Source organism: Apostichopus japonicus, chromosome 21 (assembly GCF_037975245.1).
Source record: "Apostichopus japonicus isolate 1M-3 chromosome 21, ASM3797524v1, whole genome shotgun sequence".
Lineage (NCBI taxonomy): Eukaryota > Metazoa > Echinodermata > Holothuroidea > Aspidochirotida > Stichopodidae > Apostichopus > Apostichopus japonicus.
Genome location: NC_092581.1, coordinates 20,326,595 through 20,350,004, shown reverse-complemented (window position 1 = coordinate 20,350,004; position 23,410 = coordinate 20,326,595). Strand labels below are relative to the sequence as shown.

At 38.6% G+C, this 23,410-nt stretch overlaps 1 protein-coding gene across 3 annotated transcripts; it reads left to right on the top strand.

Moving 5' to 3' along the window:
* The first annotated feature begins 4,247 nt into the window (after nucleotides 1–4,247).
* Nucleotides 4,248–22,336, top strand: LOC139963235 (scavenger receptor cysteine-rich domain-containing protein DMBT1-like). Of its 3 annotated transcripts, XM_071963850.1 has the most exons (8): nucleotides 4,255–4,407; nucleotides 8,581–8,618; nucleotides 9,365–9,459; nucleotides 10,451–10,759; nucleotides 12,627–12,935; nucleotides 15,997–16,305; nucleotides 19,409–19,732; nucleotides 20,868–22,336. In XM_071963850.1, exons 3-8 carry the CDS (start codon nucleotides 9,375–9,377, stop codon nucleotides 21,386–21,388), a joined length of 1,857 nt encoding a protein of 618 aa, XP_071819951.1. In that variant the 5' UTR covers nucleotides 4,255–4,407; nucleotides 8,581–8,618; nucleotides 9,365–9,374; the 3' UTR covers nucleotides 21,389–22,336. The 3 variants fall into 3 exon arrangements, with proteins under 3 accessions (XP_071819950.1, XP_071819952.1, XP_071819951.1); XM_071963849.1 differs by lacking the exon at nucleotides 8,581–8,618 and having other exon boundaries at nucleotides 4,248–4,407; XM_071963851.1 differs by lacking the exons at nucleotides 8,581–8,618; nucleotides 19,409–19,732; nucleotides 20,868–22,336 and adding an exon at nucleotides 17,964–18,777 and having other exon boundaries at nucleotides 4,248–4,407.
* The last annotated feature ends 1,074 nt before the right edge of the window (nucleotides 22,337–23,410 follow it).

The window sequence follows — 23,410 nt, the reverse complement described above, 5'->3', positions numbered from 1 at the left end:
ATTAATAAGTTGTAACTATGAAATACTATAGGCATTAAACAATGGTATTTCCACTAGCTGCTACAAATTTACAAAACGTTGTAAACTCTAAATGATCCCTTATTTTGAATTAGTAAATCCAGTGTTACCAAGTATAACGTTTAATGACAAATGTAATAGTATATCACTAAAACAAATAAGTTGTATTAATAAATCAATAATCATTTAAAGAAATTACAATTCGTATGAAATAAAAATTTGTATATAATTGCATGTTAAAAATTCTTCATGTGTGGTACTTATTAATTCGACATTAATTGTTACAAATTAATAATTCATCATTATGAAGTAATAACTCATTTTTAACAAGTAATATTTCATTAAAACAAACAAGTATTTCATTACAGCAAAATTATAATTCGTAATAATAAATCAATAATTTTTGGGGGAAAATATAACTGGTGATCACGAATTATTAATTAAAAACTAATAATAGGCTTAATTGTACGTCGTCTCAACATGTACACACGCCTGAAGATTGAGTACGAACCGATACTGAATGAAATGGATGAAAGCAAACGAGTATGAGGGTCAAGTGAGTCTATTAGGGATTGGCACAGTCAGAGGTGGCGGATGCGCCCCCCCCCCCCTTTGAAGGACTCAAATGGACTGCTGGCGCCCTTTTCAGCCTTTTACCACTTTTTACTTATTCGCGATTGTTGACTTTTTTATTGCGCTCTCAAATACCTATTGACATTTGTCACATTTTGTTGGTGTGATTTTCTGTCAAAATGGCGATGACACCTATTTATTCTTCGTTTATCTGAAAATTAGCAAGGCTCGGAAAGGGTCATTTCCGGTGATCTAGGGAGTATCTTTACTCAAAAAAATTCTGTACGCTCCGCGCCAACTTGTGGTGGCGCTCCGCTCAGATAGTGTCAAAAGCGCACCTACAGACCATACTCGCCCCCTTGAACAATACCCCTAGCTCCGCCACTGCTGCAATCAAGCAAATCTGTCGTTCTTCTGTTGTTGAAACCGATTTATACAAATTCCTCGAGTTGTACATCATCGTTTCGACCTATTTTAATTTGAGATTGAAAATTCAATGAACGAGTGCGAGTGCGAACGGTCGACGCACCTCGACTCTGTGATTGAAAAGTTCACGCCCCGACCACGATATATATATATGCAAGTTTGGCTGTCACTCAAATGGATGATCTCTGAGACAACGATCTCAGAGTGAACGATCTCTGAATGGACGATTTCTGAATCACGACCATTTCTCAGTCGCGACGGTTTCTAAGTCAACGGCCATTTCTGAATGGACCGTCTGTCTATCAACGGCAATCTCTAAGTGGACGGCGCCTCGCGTTAAACGGCGATTTCAAATGGACGGCTGCTGTATTTGAGCGGCAATCTCTAAGTGGACGGTTTATAAGCGAACGACTATTTGTGAGTGGACGGCGCCACGTGTTGACCCCTTCCGCGTTCCATACTACAGAGCTTTCTCGCGTAAAATCGTCCCATAGGAAATGATTAGGTCTATGTAGTTGACTTTGCACACAAGCAGTTATCTATGCCTAGTAGTAGCAAGTACATTTACCAAAATATTCTCTGTTCAGCAATCAGATTGACTGCTGTGTAGTTTGGGTGATCTTAAAACACAGTAATGTGCATCAAAGTCACCAACTAACAATCGATCGCAGGGGCGTATCCAGGATTTTCTGATCCGGGGGGCGCCAATTACTATCTAAGCGGAGCGCCACCATCGGTTGGCGCGCAGCGTACAAGAAAATTTTCTGGTTTTGATACCCCCTAGATCACCGGAAATGGCACTTCTCAGGCTTAAAAATGACCAACCAGATGTATACTTTTGTCTGAGAACCAAGTATTTCCCAATAGTTTTTTTTTATCCATAACCTTTTTGAAGATTGTCACCAGTCACAAATCATTTTCGACCTCATCGCATGTCCTGTGGATCATTGCTTGTGTAGGTGATTCTACGTCGCGGCCCACAATACCTGTCAGCCCCGCTTTTCAAGGTTTTCCCCATCTACATAAGACATTTCGTTGTTTACATTAGCATCCCGCGGTATACCGCGCAACTTTCACGGATCGTAAGGTACACAATGGCAAACGATGTAATAACCGATGCTGGCTGATATGATATCGTTTAACGCGCGCGGAGCGCGCGAAAATTTTTGGTTTTTTTTTTCGGGCAAGTCGTTACAGCCCCAAATCAAATTGGGCTCCTACGCCCATGACTTCACACATAGACAGTTTTGAGGCTGTTCATCTTGGAACACCATTTTCATGCTCATTGATATAAGGTGATATCTGCTGTTTGCTTTACAAATTCGAGCAGGCGCGTCGCGAGGAGTTCGCCAATGAGGGGCGAAGCCTGTTGGCAAACTATCTAAGCGTAGCGCCACCATGTGTTGGCGCGAAGCGTATACAAGAAAATTTTTGCCCGAAAATGCCTCCCAGATCGCTGGAAATGGCACTACCCAGGACCATTTGTTGGCGCGAAGCGTACAAGCAAATTTGGCCGAAAATACCTCCCAGATCGCTGGAAATGACACTTCCCCGGCCTTGTAAGTTGCATCTAAGCATTTTTTATTTTGAAATTACTAACGATATCATAAAAAAAATATGCTCAAGGGGGGATGGGGGCAGTCGCCCCCTTCCCGAAATGCGTCATGTTCCCCGACGACACGGTCGAGTTCGAGACCAGCCACAGTTGGTTTCATAGCAGGTTTCATATACACACACGCGTTATGATAGACCATATAGTATATATATACATATACATTATTGAGAGAGGACAAAATGGAAACGTCAAAAATGGAGTTGACGATGTTAGGGGTAGGGTGAGGCGCACGCCCCTTCCGAAATCCTTGATCAGTCACTGGCTACCCTGTGTATATAATAGGATCAGCGCTGTAATGATGTCACTATTTCTCCTTCTCTTCCAGGTGTCTTGGCGTTTTTCTTTTACTCCCTCCTTTTCTCCTTTTTCTCTCTTTCTTCTTTTTCTTTTCCCTTCCTTCCTCTCCTCTTCCTCTTTTTTCCCCTCTTTTTTCCCTTTTTTCTTCTCTTTTTTTTCTCTCCTCTTTTTCTTACCCGGGGGGCGCGCGCCCCCAACGCTCCCCCCTGGATACGCACCTGGATCGTGACACCGATTAAAGAGAACTTAATTACTCACACGGTTTTATATGTATAAATGGATTGCTCACTTCGAATCTCACTTCTTTTAGAGAAATAAGTAGGACGAAACCATCGAGTGCGTCTACCATGAAAATACAACAATTGGATATATTACTTATAAGCGCACTGTATATAGAAGCCGTATAGAGGCAGGAGTGTACGGAGATAAGCAACAGTCATCTGGGCTGCATACAACATCACAAACTTCTAAAGAGCGCCAAAACAGACAAAGCAATCGTTCAGATCAAATATTAGAGTTGCATTCCCCTCCTCCACCCTCCCGCCTCACCCCACCCGGCCCCTCTGGCTCCTCCGCTGTTTTGTGCTTTGCTCCCCTTAAGTCACAGTCTTCCTTCAGAGTTGTACAACAACCCCCTCTTTTTTGGTTTTACTTTATTGCGCATGCAGGTTAAAAATGCCCGATAGCTTGAAATATCAGTTGTGCCAATCATCTATGTATAGAGAGTCTCGGAATCATTGGAGCTTTGATAGTGTGGATTATTGAGAGGAATAGAACAGGAAAATGGTTATAACTTTAAGCAGGACCACCGGTTATATTTCTTTCCCAGGGGCCGGACTATAGCAATAATAAGCATCGGTGACGTTGACTATGGATAGCATACCCAAAGCCAATTCATCATCACCAAATATGTTTGCCCTACCTGATGTGATCACGAACTAGGGACACTAACTACAAATTAAATGGTTTCACTTGCACACTGTCGAAATTCGTCCTCGTCTACTACCCACCCCTACCCCCCTCCCAGGTTAAATTTGCTAGAAAGTCAAATATTGGTCAACTGATTTCAACAGGTATGTTTACGGCCATTCTTATAGCGGTATACACTGAGATATTGAATTGTCAATTCGAACAATCCTCAAAAGATAAGAGTGGTTCGGAGTATCACGAGAGTATTTTCGAAAACTTAAAGCCACTTTTAAGCCTGCTAATATTTGAGGAGAACATGATAACACTTGCGCTTGATTGAGCGAACTACTTGTTGCTCGATTGGCCTTGCGTAGATAATACCTCCATGAATCGAACGAATTTCCTAGACAATGTATACAGTGTGGGTGTGTCGTGTCTGTCAATATCTGGGGAAATCCCTTGTTGTCATTAAGACTCAAACTGAAATTACTAAACGTAGATCAAGACAAGAGGCGAGACAAGAGAGCTTCGACATAAAACTTGGAATTGTCATATCAAGTGAACTTCAAGTATATAGAGGCGTTCAATAGATTATTACTTTAGAGTCGAATTTGAGTCTGAACTTGTTTAGAGTTTGAGTTTGGATCTTTGGACCTGCCTAACATAGTCCTTATTTGATTTTGGGCTAACGTTAGGCTACAATGTAGCCTAGTGGAATAGTACACCTTTAGGCTTTAGCCTTAGGCCTAACCCAATATTTACAGTTTGCTTAACACAACATGACTAGGCCTATATATGTTAGGCACAGGATTGATGATGATTGGTTTTCTTTTAAAATCAGATATATGATATTTGAAACAGCTTTTGTTATATGAATCTACAGTATGTCAAAAATATTAATTATTATGTATAGCCTAGGCTTATGCCAGTAGCACTAACAGTAACACTGGTTTAAGCAGTAAAATCTAGTTGAATGGTTTTGTGGTAGGCTTTAGTCTAGAAAGTGTGCATTATATATGAATGATAATCCCATTTTAAGTTTGACATGAATACATGAGCAGGCCTATGTTAACTTTAATTTTTTAATTTTTTTTTGGTATTTTTTTTTTTTGTGGTAGGCCTATATAGATACAGTACATCAAGCCAGTGGTCCTTTGTTAATGATTACTATATAGTATTACTATGATAACTAAATAACTGTCACCAAAGTTAGTTTTGAATGTTTGGCCTAGTAATAATTGCCAACACACACTTCATTGCATTACAGTAAATTGTTATCTACTTACATAGCCTTTCGGTAGTTGTATCCAAAGATCCTTTGGTTCCAGTTTATAATTCCAAAGCAGTAAATATGCAAGAGCTTGTTAGTTTTAGCAAAGCAGGTGCTTGTAATGCATTTCAGTATCAAACTTTCACCAACATTCCTTTAGGATCACATTTATCAATGTATTTGAAAGCTTAAAAGTCTAGTACTAAAACATGCATGCAATCCCTGCTAACACTATGTACAGTAGTGTGTATTCTCTCTGGAATAGTAGCATGGTGGGCTCATAATTGATGCACTTAAGGATTTGATCAATGATGTCTATCAAGGAAAAGTCCAAGTCCTTCAACTGTATGCATTTTTCATATGTGTAGTTCCCCAGAAATATAATGATCTCAAAATATGTATTGTTCTGTGCCTACACAACGTATAATTGAGCAGAATTTGACCTAAAAATGTCTGCCATGGCAAGTTCTCTCATACCCTTAAATTGACACATTCGTCGATAAGCTACTGTAACTGTAGTGTAGGCCTAAGTATACATCCATTGACTTTGGATGCTGTTTGCTATGCTCTGAACCTCTAAACTCAAACAGGTGAGGTCCCAGACGACAGTGGTATTATATTGAGGTAATTTTGGATATTTTTTTCGGGAGTAAGATTTCCAAATGCTCAAAAAAATGTGCAAAACTGGGGGGAGGCAGTTAAAAGCTTAAAAAAAAACACAATTTGATATATTCCTGAAATGGATTCAAACTCATGAAATATGTAACTCTGCTTGACTGCAAAAAAAATTTTAGGTTGCCTGCTGTATTGTTGCAAGTAATATTTGAAGGTGCGTCAATTACGAAGGTGCATTAATTATGAAGCCTTTACTATACTACTTAAATTGGGTCTGTTATGAGATGTCATCCTCTCCTATAGGCATTAAATATTGAATTTTTTATTAAGAAGTAACATACTTTGGCAAACTACCCTTACCCAACACGAATAACTATTAAGTATTCGCTAAGTATTCGAATAACTATATAGTTGGTATTTCAAAAATTTAAGCATTCAGACTTTAGAATAACTAATTGAATACTTAAAATAACTATTCCAATAGGTATTTGAATACTTCTTTCCTTCGAATGCTTAGAGAATGCTAAATATAGCTATTCCAATAAGTATTCGAACACCTATTTCATTGAATGCCTATTCGAATACTTATTTCCTTTTGTAAGGTGGTCAGCTCTTACATAAAGTTTTGTTTTGTACCATAGTTTTACTTGTTTATTAGGTGCATTGTGCACTGAACAGAGGGGCTATACATTTGTACAGTATATTTGTATGTTGTCTTGTGGATTAAAACCTCTACACTTCTACCTCTTCTAGGTTGCTAGGCAACTATCTTGTTCTTCCTGGAAATTAGCTCTCACAGGAAATGGGGTCTGTGTGTGTATATTTTAGTAACAAAGGGAGTTTTGTGAGGGGTATAAGGAGTTAGGCAGTTGGCTATAAGTATCTGAGCAAGGCAGTTGCAAAAGAAGAGAAAGATAGTTTTAATGGCTGGATAGTTTGTTTTAAACCTTAATTTACACAGTTCAAATTACTGTAGACCTTATTATTTTATGGAAGTTGTGATATTCAACTGACAGTCTGGGACACTATTTTATTATAAAGGATATTATTTTACAATATATTCCGGGACACCATTTCTTATAAAGGACATTATTTTACTACAGAGGATATTGACATTATTTTACTGAAGGATACCCTGCGACACCATTGCTAATAAATTGAAGGATAATACTTTGTTGGGATCGGACATTCATAATACCATTTATTGTGTTCAACTATTTCTGATGTTGTGGAATAATTGATGTCGTGGAAGATATGATGTCGTAGAATACTTGATGTCACCAGCAGGCCAACTCACCAGAACAGACTTTTAAATTAAGTGTATTTACTTTAACATTTGGGTGTGACCTCACGACTGTAAGTTATTTTATTTAATTCTTTGACTGGGCCCAGATCAGCTGAATATTGTTTGTTATTCATAATTATAATTTCTTTTGATCCAATCCGGTTGAGTTTTCCAGTTTTGATGTATCTGCTCTGTGTTTGGTCTTCCAACCAAACCCAGAGTTCTCTGATCAAGAACAAACATTTTTTTCAGTGGCTAACACCCTTACACTTTGAACAGCGCAAAAATATTTGAAATATACCGTGGAGGATTTAATAGCTGAAGCGTTTCCAAAATTTCATCCATCATATTCATAAGACCTACTGTTTTAGTATTCTGTGCTTAATACTCCATTTCAAATAGATATTTATTCCTTGTGAATGTTATTCAACTTTTAATAGCAGATTTAATCAAGAAGCTAGGACAACAAGCTGGCCAAATTCCTAACTCTCCTTACTTGGAACTAATTAGCATACAAGTATTCAATAAGTATTCAAGTAAGTATTCAGAAACCTGTTAAGCCTTCATAACATAACTAATTAGCATACAAGTATTCGAATACTAGCGAATAAGTATTCGAATAACTATAAGTATTCGTCAGAGCCGAATTATTTAAATGAGCGAATACTTATATGTAAATGAGCTAAGTATTCAAATAGCTATTCCAAAAGCTACTCGAATACCTATTCGAATAGCTATTCGAAGAGCTATTCGAATAGCTATTCGAATACTTAACAGGTATTCGAATACTTAACTCATTTACATAATTCGGCTCTGACGAAGGCTTATAGTTATTCGTATTAGTATTCGAATACTTATTTTGTACTGTGTGTTACATGGTAGATTTCTGAATACTAAGGAAATCTTTGAATACTTATCGAATACTTATCGAATATATTCGTGTTAGGTAAGGGATATATGCAAGATAATTTGTTAAATGCAGTAAAATTAACAATATGTTAAGCTCATAAAATATATGTTTGCATTTTAATGTAAGATGTTACAAGGTTAACAACAGGTGGTGGTGCTCAGACACAATTTCATTTTTAGTGCAACAGTTTTTTTATAAACATGTTAATTTGTTATACTTGTTAGATTGTGGCTTTGCAACTACTACAATAGAGTATGCACAAGTTTGATTCAACCATTTGATGTTGAATAAATGGGCCAGCAAAGGTTTCATAAGTTTCTGTTTGCAGTTAAAATAAGAAGAAACATTATTGATTAAAACCAGTCATTTAAAAGAAAATCAAGTGACTAAAATGAAACTCTTAATCAGTATGACGTAAGTTGGCCAACCTTGATTATATACAGGCATTGGCTGTACACAAGAATTGAAATATTGAGCTACAATTTTCAATGTTACTTTCAGTCCTATTGACCTAGGCTACTAAATCAGAGCTAGTAAGGCAGAACTACATTACTTAGTCAAACTACCAATCAAGAGAAAGATATACAGAAATCTGTACTGCCCATGCAGGTTTGCTGTATAATATTGCCTGTGTACCTAAACTTTGACTCTGTTCCTCACAGATTACTTTTACATAAACTCTCAGCATATGGTATCAAAGGTAATGTATATAACTGGATCAAGAGTTTTCTTACTGATTGAAGACAGAGGGTACAGTTCACTAGCAAGTGTTATTAGTTCCCACATCTCAGAAAGGACATAAACAGTATTGAGAGCGTTCAACGCAGAAATACACGTCTTTTGCCTGGCCTGGATAACTATGAGTATTATGAAAGCTTATGTGCACTCAAGTTACCTACATTAGCATGCTGCAGAAAGAGAGGTGATCTTATTCAAACTTATAAGATTATTCCTGGTTTGGAGGATGTTGAGAGTAGCAAATTATTTACCTCGGATCAGTCTGCCCACAAAAGAGGGCATAGCTACAATATTGCCAAAATGCATTGCAAATCAATACTTGTCTCAACTATTTTTGTTATCGAGTTGTTAATACTTGGAACTCTCTTTCTGAGGTTGTGGTCTCTGCAGTTTCATTAAATGACTTCCAAGGCAAAATTAGACTACTGTACCACTGGAATCTATATTATTAGGAACTGCATACAGTAGTTTTAAGGCAATTGGAGTTGTACAATGTATCATTAGTGTGCAGTGCTGTTTGTATATTTCTGTTGTTTGTGAACTTTTCTATTTGTGGTTACCACAGTGTCTATCAGTGCATGCAGCTACATAGGTATAAAGCAATATGATTTGAGAACACAAAAAATTGCTGTACACAAATCTATATTTAATCAAGATATCAAAGCAGCTAGGTTTTTTCGTCTATCATTCTTCGTTTTTCATTTACAGTGCAGTAACAATGGAATTCGGACTTATAAGCAAGAAAGATGAGTATTTGAAGTTTATACTCCTCACCTGTATGTTGGGCTCTTCGTCTGGTCAAGGTGAGTGAGATGGCTAAATAGTCTGTAAAAAATAAATTAACTGTGTTTGCTTATTGAAGCTACTGTAAAATACTATAACGTTAAAGATTACAGGACTGTGGAACCAACAGCTGAGGTGAGTCCATTTATTTCAGTTTTGCAGAGTGTACAAAGATGAATAGGTACAGTTAAAGTTCTGCACATCATTTGTCACAGTTGCAGCTGCCCTGTGTCATAATTACAACCTTAATGTTGGTGCTGGAATTTGAACCGACTGCAGCCTGTGGCTCATCCAGATTATTCTTATAGTTTGTTCGGACTGTGAAATTTGTAAGATATGATTGTGGGTCAATATTCTGTTGATATATAAATTTATGTTTATATAGATAGATATAGTTATAGAGAGATATATATATATAGAGTTGCTGATGATCGCTCAACATGTGAAACTCTGAGTAACAACTAACTAGTGTTCCTAGTCTCAACTAGTCTCAACCTATATTCCGCTCTGTCCACCGGACATAGAGCACCCTGCGCCAAGATAAACGAATACCAACCAACTTTATAAAATATATATATAATATATATATATATATATATATATATATACAAATAAATATGAATGATGTATTATTGTTTAACACTAACGACAGTGCATATTGAATAAAGAAATAAATGTTACATAATTTCTGCATTATTGGCTAAAGTAGAGTGGATTCTAGAAGGGAGATGTTCTCCCCTCTCCCTCTCCTTCCCCACCCTTCCCACCCTTAAGAAAAAGAAGTGAAAACAAGGATACATACTTTACGTTCACCATGTCCTTAAGAATACACTAATATATTCCATGAAGCGTGTGTCATCCTTAACTTGTTGAACATGGATTTTTACAGGAATTCTGTATCTAAGGATTAAGTAAAAAGTTGAAGTAAAAAGATAAAGTATTATATATGAAATTGAAACAGTAATTCAACCAGACTTACTGTAGATAAAGTAGTCATTTTGCCTCTTTCAGATAATGGTGATGTAAGACTGGCAGGTGGGTCTACATTATACGAGGGTAGAGTTGAAATATACTACGATGGTAGCTGGGGAACTGTTTGTGATGACAGTTGGAGTATAGATAATGCAAACGTTGTCTGTCGTCAGCTTGGACTAGGAGATGCTGAAGACACTCCTCAATTTGGTCGAGGCACCGGAGAAATCTGGCTGGATGACGTATATTGCCTTGGTACAGAAAGCCGCTTAGACAGTTGTTCTCACAGTGGATGGGGAGTTCATAACTGTGGCCATTATGAAGATGCTGGTGTCCGCTGCAGTATAGGTAAAGTGGAAACATTTTCTCTGTATGCATTAACCACCCACCGAAGCACTTTGTGAGATTTTGGGAGGTGGGATGGAACAGTATAGGTAAGGCTGAGGTTAGCCCAAACTTCAGTGGGTGAGAGTTTTAAAGGAAATAAGTATTCATCTGTATAGTTAGGATGATGATGACATCCTATCAAGTCAAGGTTGGACTAATTGAAGATTAAAAAAGACCCAAAGTATAAATCTTCAAATTGGTAACCGATAGAGCAGAAGAGAATTTTGGTTTTCTTTGTAATATATAAATCATTTATCCACAGAGGAACATATCAAAGTTCTAAACACAGAGAAATGGTAAACAAACATCCCAAATGTAACACATCTCACCAATAAATCAAAATAAAATGATAATGTGGAAGGGACGCCTTTGCAGAACAATTCTACCATGATGATATGACATACCGCCAACTGTGATGTATCTCCTTCCACCTTGTCATGCATCTACTACCACCTACTGTCATGCATCTACTACCACCTATTGTCATGCATCTACTACCAGATACTGTGATGCATCTCCTACCACCTACTGTCATGTATCTCCTATCACCTACTGTCATGCATAGTCTACCACCTACTGTCATGCATCTACGACCACCTACTGTCATGCATCTCCTACCACCTACTGTCATGCATCTCCTACCACATACTGTGATGCGTCTCCTACCACCTACTGTCATGTATCTCCTATCACCTACTGACATGCATCTCCTACCACCTACTGTCATGCATCTACTACCACCTACTGTCTTGCAACTCCTATCACATAATGTGATGCATCTACTACCAGATACTGTGATGCATCTACTACCACCTACTCTCATGCATCTAGTACCACCTACTGTCATGCATATTCTACCACCTACTGTCATGCATTTACTACCACCTACTGTCATGCATATCCTACCACCTACTGTGATGCATCTACTACCATGCATTTACTGTGATGTCACTCCTTTCACATACTGTCATGTATCTACTACCACCTACTGTCATGCATCTACTACCAGGTTTCATGAATCATAAAGAATGACACATCATTTGCTTTTAAGTCAGTTTGCGTACTACTCAATTTGCATACAGTCTGTTAATTTGAATTTGCTACAGCAATATATGCCCAAAGTGTCTCTTTTAGTGTTGAATAGGTCAGTAAGTTTTTTGAATGTGTGGTGTAGTGGTTAGAGGGTCTGTGGGCCATTATTAGGGTCCTGGTTCAAATCCTCAACAGAAACCAGATTCTCTTGACCTTTTCAAAATTGCTACTTTGCAGAGTTCTTGAGTGTAATTTACCATAGATTTGTTATGAAACATTGTTAGCAAATTGGGAAATGGAGTTTAGTTCTGTTCTTTCAATGTTTTTGTAACAGCTATCTTCACCATGGCTGCACTGCAGTGATGATAAATGGGGTGCCTTCACCTCCCCCTGTATTTAAGAAAGTGGTCAGGTGGTGAGGTGAAAAATTATAGAGGATTTTGGTTTTCTTTGTCATATTAAAATCATTTATCCACAGAGGAACATATAACATATATGTTACATGGTCTGTAATATTCATGGCTAAACTAGAGTGGATTCTAGAAGTGAGATGCTCTCCTTTCCCTCCAAACCCCTCCCCCAATTAAATAGAGGAAAACAGAGATACATACTTTACTTTCACCATGTTGTTCAGAATATTCTGATATATTTCATGAAGCGTGTGTGTCATCCTTAACTTGTGGAATATGGATTTTACAGGAAGTTTTTTTTTTAAGGATTAAGTTATGTATATGAAATTAAAACAGTAATACAACAGCACCTACTGTAGATAAATTAGTTATTCTGCTTCTTTCAGATAATGGTGATGTAAGACTGGCTGGTGGCTCTACATTATATGAGGGTAGAGTTGAAATATACTATGATGGTAGCTGGGGAACTGTTTGTGATGACAGTTGGAGTATAGATAATGCAAACGTTGTCTGTCGTCAGCTTGGACTAGGAGATGCTGAAGACACTTCTCAATTTGGTGAAGGCACTGGAGAAATCTGGCTGGATGATGTATATTGCTATGGTACAGAAAGCCGCTTAGACAGTTGTTCTCACAGAGGATGGGGAGTTCATAACTGTGGCCATTATGAAGATGCTGGTGTCCGCTGCAGTATAGGTAAAGTGGAAACATTTCCTCTGTATGCATTAACCACCCACCGAAGCACTTTGTGAGATTTTGGGAGGTGTGATGGAACATTATAGGCAAGGCTGAGGTTAGCCCAAACTTCAGTGGGTGAGAGTTTTAAAGGAAATAAGTATTCATCTGTATAGTTAGGATCTTGATGATTATCCTATCAATTCAAGGTGGGACTAATTGAATATGGAAAAATACACAAAGTATAAATCTTCAAATTGGTAACCATTAGAGCTGAAGAGGTTTTGAGTTTTTTTTGTAATATATTCATTTATCCACAGAGGAACATGAAAAAATCTAAACACAGAGATATGGTAAACAAACAACCAAAATGTAACACATCTCATGAATAAATCGGAATAAAATTAAAATGTGGAAGGACGCCTTTGCAGAGCAATTCTACCATGATGATGTGACATACCGCCTACTGTGATGCATCTCCTACTACCTAATGTCATGCATGTATCTCCTACCACCTATAGTCATGCATCTCCTATCACTTACTGTCATGCATCTCCTACCACCTACTGTCATGCATCTACCACCTACTGTCATGCATCTCCTACCACCTAGTCATGCATCTCCTACCACCTACTGTGATGTATCTCCTACCACCTACTGTCATCAACTCCTACAACCTACTGTCATACATCTCCTACCACCTTGTCATGCATCTCCTACCACCAACTGTCATGCATCTCCTTTCACCTACTGTTATGCATCTACTACCACCTACTGTCATGCATGCACCTACCACCTAGTCATGCATCTCCTACCACCTACTGTGATGCATCTCCTACCACCTACTGTCATGCATCTCCTTACATCTACTGTCATGCATCTACTATCACCTACTGTCATGCATCTACCACCATCTACTGCCATGCATCTCCTACCACCTGTCATGCATCTCCTAGATTATAAGGGGGGTTGTGGTCAAGTGGTTAAGGCAGTGGACTTGTGATCTAAGGATTACAGGTTCGAGCCCTGGCCAGATCATTGTGTTGTGTCCTTGGGCAAGGCGCTTTATCTCCATTGCCTCTCTTCACCCAGGTGTATAAATGGGGACCTGCAAGGTAACTTGTAAATATAGTTGCGTGCGCCGGTTTGTGGCTGCACCCTATGGGAAGTCCCATGCGGGACACGTGGTTGTGGTGCACTGTGGTGCCCCAGAAGAGATTGATTGAATTGTGCACACTTTGGTGTGTGGGTGTGACAAGTTACCAATGACCAGGGGTTAATAATTAGCGCATTGAGACTTAAGTGTGTATTTGCGCTTTATAAGAACTGCATATTATTATTATTATTACCACCTACTGTCATGCATCTCCTACCACCTATTGTCATGCATCTCCTACCACCTGTCATACATCTACTACCACGTAGTGTCATGCACCTCCTACCACCTGTCACACATCTACTACCACCTATTGTCATGCATCTCCTTACATCTACTGTCATGCATCTACTACCACCTACTGTCATGCATCTACTACCACCTACTGTCATGCATCTTCTACCACTTAATTTCATGCATCTCCTGTATGAAGTGAAAGTTTAGCCTTGCCAATGATGATGTAACATTCAGTCCACCATATCTGTAGTTATAAGGGAGAAGATATTGAGAAGGGGATCCTTGACTGTCATAGCTGTGTATTTCTCTCCTCCATATAAGTGTTATTCCAATGCCTATGGTCCAGGGAATGGACCTATCATGGGGCATGTTAGTTGTAATGGATACGAGCTAGGCTGGTCACATTGCTTCTATGAGGACTGGGGAAGCAGTATCTGTTCACATGACGAAGACGTTGGATTATCATGTTTGTCCAGTGGTGAGTTCTCAGCATACACAAGATTCTGTAGGGAATTTACTGTACATTATAGATACACTTGAATCCTTATTGTGTATTTTGTGTGTGTGTGGATAAAAAGTCATCATACATGGCAGTTTGAACAACTATAATGTGTGGTTATGCTATAATTGTGCCTCAAGCACTTTCTAAGCTCTACCCAAATCACTGTCAGTTATTATTAGTTTTTACAAAATAGATAAAGATTGATGGAAAGACAATATATGGTAAGTACCATGTATCAGCAGGTGTTTGTGTGCAAGCTAATTGGTTTGATGAATCATAAAGAATGACACATCATTTGCTTTTAAGTCAGTTTGCATACTACTCAATTTGCATACAGTCTGTTAATTTGAATTTGCTACAGCAATATATGCCCAAAGTGTCTCTTTTAGTGTTGAATAGGTCAGTAAGTTTTTTGAATGTGTGGTGTAGTGGTTAGAGGGTCTGTGGGCCATTATTAGGGTCCTGGTTCAAATCCTCAACAGAAACCAGATTCTCTTGACCTTTTCAAAATTGCTACTTTGCAGAGTTCTTTAGTGTAATTTACCGTAGATTTGTTATGAAACATTGTTAGCAAATTGGGAAATGGAGTTTAGTTCTGTTCTTTCAATGGTTTTGTAACAGCTATCTCCACCATGGCTACACTGCAGTGATGATAAATGGGGTGCCTTCACCTCCCTCTGTATTTAAGAAAGTGGTCAGGTGGTGAGGTGCGCCTTTGACTTTCAGATGGGGGATGTAAAAGGATATTCATGGAGACTGAAGCTGACTGCTTGTAAACTCAAACTGCTGACAATTTTCATCATCTCTAGGTGAAAAAAAATTATAGAGGATTTTGGTTTTCTTTGTCATATTAAAATCATTTATCCACAGAGGAACATATAACATATATGTTACATGGTCTGTAATATTCATGGCTAAAGTAGAGTGGATTCTAGAAATGAGATGCTCTCCTCTCCCCCCAAACCCCTCCCCCAATTAAATAGAGGAAAACAGAAATACATACTTTACTTTCACTATGTTGTTCAGAATATTCTGATATATTTCATGAAGTGTGTGCGTCATCCTTAACTTGTTGAATATGGATTTTACAGGAAGTTTTTTTCTAAGGATTAAGTTATGTATATGAAATTAAAACAGTAATACAACAGCACCTACTGTAGATAAACTAGTTATTCTGCTTCTTTCAGATAATGGTGATGTAAGACTGGCAGGTGGCTCTACATTATATGAGGGTAGAGTTGAAATATACTACGATGGTAGCTGGGGAACTGTTTGTGATGACAGTTGGAGTATAGATAATGCAAACGTTGTCTGTCGTCAGCTTGGACTAGGAGATGCTGAAGACACTCCTCAATTTGGTGAAGGCACTGGAGAAATCTGGCTGGATGATGTATATTGCTATGGTACAGAAAGCCGCTTAGACAGTTGTTCTCACAGTGGATGGGGAGTTCATAACTGTGGCCATTATGAAGATGCTGGTGTTCGCTGCAGTATAGGTAAAGTGGAAACATTTCCTCTGTATGCATTAACCACCCACCGAAGCACTTTGTGAGATTTTGGGAGGTAGGATGGAACATTATAGGCATGGCTGAGGTTAGCCCAAATCTCAGTGGGTGAGAGTTTTAAAGGAAATAAGTATTCATCTGTATAGTTAGGATCTTGATGATTATCCTATCAATTCAAGGTGGGACTAATTGAATATGGAAAAATACACAAAGTATAAATCTTCAAATTGGTAACCATTAGAGCTGAAGAGGTTTTGGGTTTTTTTTGTAATATATTCATTTATCCACAGAGGAACATGAAAAAATCTAAACACAGAGATATGGTAAACAAACAACCAAAATGTAACACATCTCATGAATAAATCGGAATAAAATTAAAATGTGGAAGGACGCCTTTGCAGAGCAATTCTACCACGATGATGTGACATACCGCCTACTGTGATGCATCTCCTACTACCTAAAGTCATGCATGTATCTCCTACCACCTACAGTCATGCATCTCCTATCACCTACTGTCATGCATCTCCTACCACCTACTGTCATGCATCTCCTACCACCTATTGGCATGCATCTACTACCACCAACTGTCATGCATCTCCTTTCACCTACTGTTATGCATCTACTACCACCTACTGTCATGCATGCACCTACCACCTAGTCATGCATCTCCTACCACCTACTGTGATGTATCTCCTACCACCTACTGTCATGCATCTCCTACAACCTACTGTCATACATCTCCTACCACCTTGTCATGCATCTACTACCACCAACTGTCATGCATCTCCTTTCACCTACTGTTATGCATCTACTACCACCTACTGTCATGCATGCACCTACCACCTAGTCATGCATCTCGTACCACCTACTGTGATGCATCTCCTACCACCTACTGTCATGCATCTCCTTACATCTACTGTCATGCATCTACTATCACCTACTGTCATGCATCTACCACCATCTACTGCCATGCATCTCCTACCACCTGTCATGCATCTCCTAGATTATAAGGGGGGTTGTGGTCAAGTGGTTAAGGCAGTGGACTTGTGATCTAAGGATTACAGGTTCGAGCCCTGGCCAGATCATTGCGTTGTGTCCTTGGGCAAGGCGCTTTATCTCCATTGCCTCTCTTCACCCAGGTGTATAAATGGGGACCTGCGAGGTAACTTGTAAATATAGTTGCGTGCGCCGGTTTGTGGCTGCACCCTATGGGAAGTCCCCCGGGGGACACGTGGTTGTGGTGCACTGTGGTGCCCCAGAAGAGATTGATTGAATTGTGCACACTTTGGTGTGTGGGTGTGACAAGTTACCAATGACCAGGGGTTAATAATCAGCGCATTGAGACTTAAGTGTGTATTTGCGCTTTATAAGAACTGCATATTATTATTATTATTATTACCACCTACTGTCATGCATCTCCTACCACCTACTGTCATGCATCTCCTTACATCTACTGTCATGCATCTACTACCACCTACTGTCATGCATCTACTACCATCTACTGCCATGCATCTCCTACCACCTGTCATGCATCTCCTACCACCTACTGTCATGCATCTCCTTACATCTACTGTCATGCATCTACTACCACCTACTGTCATGCATCTACTAACACCTACTGTCATGCATCTCCTACCACCTACTGTCAGGCATCTTCTACCACCTAATGTCATGCAACTCCTACCACCTACTGTCATGCATCTACTACCATCTACTGCCATGCATCTCCTACCACCTGTCATGCATCTCCTACCACCTACTGTCATGTATCTCCTTACATCTACTGTCATGCATCTACTACCACCTACTGTCATGCATCTACTACCATCTACTGCCATGCATCTCCTACCACCTGTCATGCATCTCCTACCACCTACTGTCATGCATCTCCTTACATCTACTGTCATGCATCTACTACCACCTACTGTCATGCATCTACTACCATCTACTGCCATGCATCTCCTACCACCTGTCATGCATCTCCTACCACCTACTGTCATGCATCTCCTTACATCTACTGTCATGCATCTACTACCACCTACTGTCATGCATCTACTACCACCTACTGTCATGCATCTCCTACCACCTACTGTCAGGCATCTTCTACCACCTAATGTCATGCATCTCCTACCACCTACTGTGATGCATGTCCTACCACCTACTGTCATGCATCTACTACCATCTACTGTTATGCATCTACTACCATCTACTGCCATGCATCTCCTACCACCTGTCATGTATCTCCTACCACTTACTGTGATGCATCTCCTACCATCTGTCATGCATCTCCTGTATGAAGTGAAAGTTTAGCCTTGCCAATAATGATGTAACATTCAGTCCACCATATCTGTAGTTATAAGGGAGAAGATATTGAGAAGGGGATCCTTGACTGTCATAGCTGTGAAGTATTTCTCTCCTCCATATAAGTGTTATTCCAATGCTCACTACGGTCCAGGGAATGGACCTATCATGGGGCATGTTAGTTGTAATGGATACGAGCTAGGCTGGTCACATTGCTTCTATGAGGACTGGGGAAGCAGTATCTGTTCACATGACGAAGACGTTGGATTATCATGTTTGTCCAGTGGTGAGTTCTCAGCATACACAAGATTCTGTAGGGAATTTACTGTACATTATAGATACACTTGAATCCTTATTGTGTATTTTGTGTGTGTGTGGATAAAAAGTCATCATACATGGCAGTTTGAACAACTATAATGTGTGGTTATGCTATAATTGTGCCTCAAGCACTCTCTAAGCTCTACCCAAATCACTGTCAGTTATTATTAGTTTTGAGTTGCTAATTCGTGGCAAAATAGATAAAAGATTGATGGACAGACAATATACGGTAGGTACCATGTAGTTGAGAAATGATACACAGGCAGAGACAAATCCATTACATAGCTTTTTAAATAACTTTACATTAGTTGAAGTAATAGCAGTATGAACAGTTGAAAATATGCTTCCAGAAGTAACTGATGCCTGTGTATCACAAGTTTCTGTAGACATAGCACTGAATGTGATACATATTCCAATTAATGGTAAACATTAACCTAACATTCATATTTTGTACTTTTGTACTTTGACGACACAGATGGGTTAAACAATGTACGTCTAGCTGGTGGTTCCAATCCATATGAAGGAAGGGTGGAGATATTTTTCAATGATGAATGGGGAACCATCTGTGATGATAGTTTTGGTATCGATGAAGGTCATGTGATCTGCCGTCAGCTGGGCTACCATGGAGCTACAGAGTATCTTCATACAAGTGTCTTTGGTGAAGGATATGGACCCATTTTGGGGCATCTTGACTGTACTGGAGATGAAAACTACTTTATGGATTGCATCTATCAGGATTGGGGAACCACTGCTTGTTCACATCGAGAAGATGTAGGGTTGATTTGTTCCGACGATGACGGTGAGTTCAACTTGCTCCAACCATGCTTCAACATACTTCATCATAATTGGAACAAGAATTCTATTGTTTTGTTGCTGTCGAAGGTCTTTTGGGGTCTGCAGAGGGCAAGATGTTAAAATCTAAAAAATGCTGCGTCGATCATCACAGGAGCAAAGGAGGTGTAGGTCAGGTCAGATCTCAATGAAGATGAGAACATATGCTGAGTTGTCTTCTCCATAAGTAGTAAGAACCTCCTTGATGTTTTAGGTCAAGGTTTAAGGTCAGTTGAGATACATGCAATATGAACTTCAGCCAGATCGAGTTAGCTTGCAAACTACTCTTGTGCTGCATAAATGTAATGCATTTAAATACAAGTAACCTCTGGAAGGGGATTCCCGCAGTTCTTTGTAATTCGTCAGTCATTAATCCAGAGAGGAAATCAATACTTTACAAGAAAGATACATTTTGAGTAATTTTGTATTACAGAGAACTTTCACAGCTACCTAAACAAATATTCCAAATTTACCAGGATCAAGTATATATCAACAAGGAGATTATCATAGCCTAAGTAAAGCTGTTGAAGAGCATTTGCCCAGATGACATCCCGGCCCCCTACTGTGATCAAACTTCCTGGAGTAGTGCAAACTATAGCCAGTCAAAATAGTTTACATTTGAACAACTATATATCGAGTTAGGTGCAAGATATTGAGATGAGGTTTTCAACTAACAGGGTAAAATACATTTCTCTCCAAGACAAGTTCACATGATTGTCAGAAGTGTGAAAGCAAGAATGGTTGCAACAATATCACGCCTGCCTCTTAAATCTCTATGAAGAGACGGCTGGTTGTAAACTAGCTGTTGTTCATCTGCAGTCGTCACATAGACACAGTTTCAGATGGACTCCTATCGCCCGCCTAACACTTGGGAAATGCTAATGTCTAAATTAAACTAGAGTACATTTTATGTGGTAGGGTAATTAAAGCCCTTTCTCCAGAGAATAAAATTACCTTAATGTGTTAAAGTTAAAATTGTTGGTCGTGTTCAAAGCTTTTGCAGAGGGGGAAAATTATGGCACTTGAGAAATAGCATCAAGTTACTTGCCTAGTATCTTTTGAATTTCTCAAGCTTTAAAATTCCTTCATTATATCTATCGTAGGTTCTTGGTGGCCCCTTGCTGTGATAGGGATAGTCATCGTGATTGTCATTGTGATAATTGGCATTATTAGCTGTTCCATTTGCTGTTTCTGTGCATGTAAGAGATCAGGCACCCGGCAAAGATCAGGAGCTGTTGCTATGGGAACTCATCAAATGAACACAGTGCCAGCAGCCATACCATCTGGTGTGACAAGGCAGAATATTGGAGATCCTAACCCACCAGCATCCAGCCTTGTCATGTCTAGCCCTCGTATGATGTATGCACCTTTAGGTGCTCAAATTAACCCAGCATACTCCCAACAGAACTACCCTCAGCAGCCTTATGCTACACAACCAGCTGTTGTTTCGTACCCACTGCAACCAGCTCTTACTACTTCTGCAAATGCTCCATACCCAACACAATCAAGTTCTGCTCCTTCATATCCACCACAGCCAGCCATTGCTCCACACCAGCCACATCATCCTACTCCTCAACATGACGTCTACCCCCATCAGCCTACTGACAAAGACTTATATCCATGACAGGGTTATCATCCACAGGAGCCAGAGAATGAGCAGGTATAAGCAACATGATACCCACAGTACCAGCATTTTAGTTTTGTGAACTCACAGAGTGCCAAGTAGTCCAGTAACCGCCACCTGATACTGATTCTTGCCAACAAGTTATTTTAAGATACCATGCTCTCTGTAACTTTATATGCTTTGTAAAAATTTTTGTAAACCAGACATCTTTATCAAGCAGGTGGAAGATCTGGTATTACAAGTAAATATTCAAAACCCTATTAAGTTACTTCTGGTGACATCTAGGTTCATGTACAACCTAATTATATATAATATTTGTTCTCAGTACCAGTCTCTTCATAAATGTTGTCATTCAAACATTTCACAAACTGTGGGGCATGACCCAAAGGTGGGTTGTTTTGGCCAGTATTCATCTTTGTAACACTGGAGACATCTTAACAATTGAAGTGTAATAGATTTGTTGGTGTTCTCAAGTTATAATATTGCAGTTTTTATATATTGTACTCCAAAAGAGTTTTAAATTATTACCAATGTTTAGTGTGCTTGCCTTCTGTTTTTGCAACTCATCAACTTGTTTAATATTAACTTCCATATTGTTTTACAAACTATCCTTTCTGATTGAAAATATCAAGAAAGGTGTTATTTTGTTCTATTAAGCGCCCTGACTCAAGATGACTAACAAATTGACCAGAGTCATATGTAAATATGACTCTGAACTAATTGGAAAAAGAGTTCAATCAATCAATTAGAAACTTAATAGTATTTAATAAATACTGTGTCACACATAGATGCAATTGAGTGTAGCCCTTCCTTCTTTTAGGTTCAATATTTACAAGTAAATCTGAGTTTTGTCTGACCTTTTGAATTTTACAGATGTTTACAAGCTTCTAATACTCTGGTATCAGTAATGCAGTGTTTGGGACCTGTCAAAAATTGACCTCTTGCTCCAGAGCGGGGGGGGGGATGAGGGGGGGGAACAAAGTGGTGGGAATTTGTAGTGTGTACCTTTTTGTACAATATCATTTATGTTTTTCATCTTTGCAGGGTATGGCTGTATTAAATATTTGAATCAATTTTGTGATGTTGACCCTTTTGGTTAAGTGGCATCTTGGTGATGTTGGTGTCTTTAATTATTTCACAATATTCATATTTCAGTTTTGTAACATGGATTTTTTTATACTGTTAGATTAGAGAAATGCTATACCTGTTCAAGAAATGGACTGGTCTTTTTGGTGCCATTTGCATGTTTTCTTTAGTTATTTTGGAGGCTGATATGAACATTATTATGCACACTGTTTTGAGTTTCAAGGAGAGTGATAAGCAAATGTTCTGTATTAATTTTCTGAACCAACAAAAGTCTGGTGGTATGTGATTTCCTTTTAAATTTATTCCTTCTTTATATTTAATGGATGTTGCTTCATACTCTGGAGACCAAGAACATTTCGATAACAATTTTAAATCAATAACATGTTGCAAGAAAGATATGACAAAGTTCCTGTTTTATGTGTGACAACATTTTTCTTGCACAATTTCTACAGGGAAATTCTTAATATTGAGTTTCATTGAGATACCTGTGTTTTGACTATAAATTTTGTACAGAATGCAGCTTAAAGGAATGTAAAATAGCCTGATATTTTTTTATTTTCTTTAAAAAAAAAGGGTGCTAGTATTGAAATATTTGGTTTTTACATGTTCAGCTATATTTGATCTCTCAGCTGAGCCTTTGTATGACCTTCTTCCTAAGAATGCCTTCATATGTTATGCATTAATTGATGTCTATTAACAGGGTATTTTATAATATGGCAAGAATATTTATCAACAGGCTGAGTCACTTATATGACCTTAGTCCTAAGAATGCCTTCATCATAATGCTATGTTTGATGTCTATTAACTAGGTAATTACTAGGTAATTTATAAAACGGCAAGATTATGGATCCACTGGCTGTGTAACTTTATATCTTGTTCATAAGAATGCTTTTATCTTAATGCTATGTTTAATGTCTGTTATGAATTAATTTACAC

Bases quoted from the DNA above. Each gene is read 5' to 3' on its own strand.
- LOC139963235 (XM_071963849.1), top strand. From the start codon at position 9,375: ATGGAATTCGGACTTATAAGCAAGAAAGATGAGTATTTGAAGTTTATA. The intron at 16,306-19,408 runs GTAAAGTGGAAA...TTGACGACACAG, and splicing joins TGGTGTTCGCTGCAGTATAG to ATGGGTTAAACAATGTACGT. The intron at 19,733-20,867 runs GTGAGTTCAACT...TATCTATCGTAG, and splicing joins GATTTGTTCCGACGATGACG to GTTCTTGGTGGCCCCTTGCT.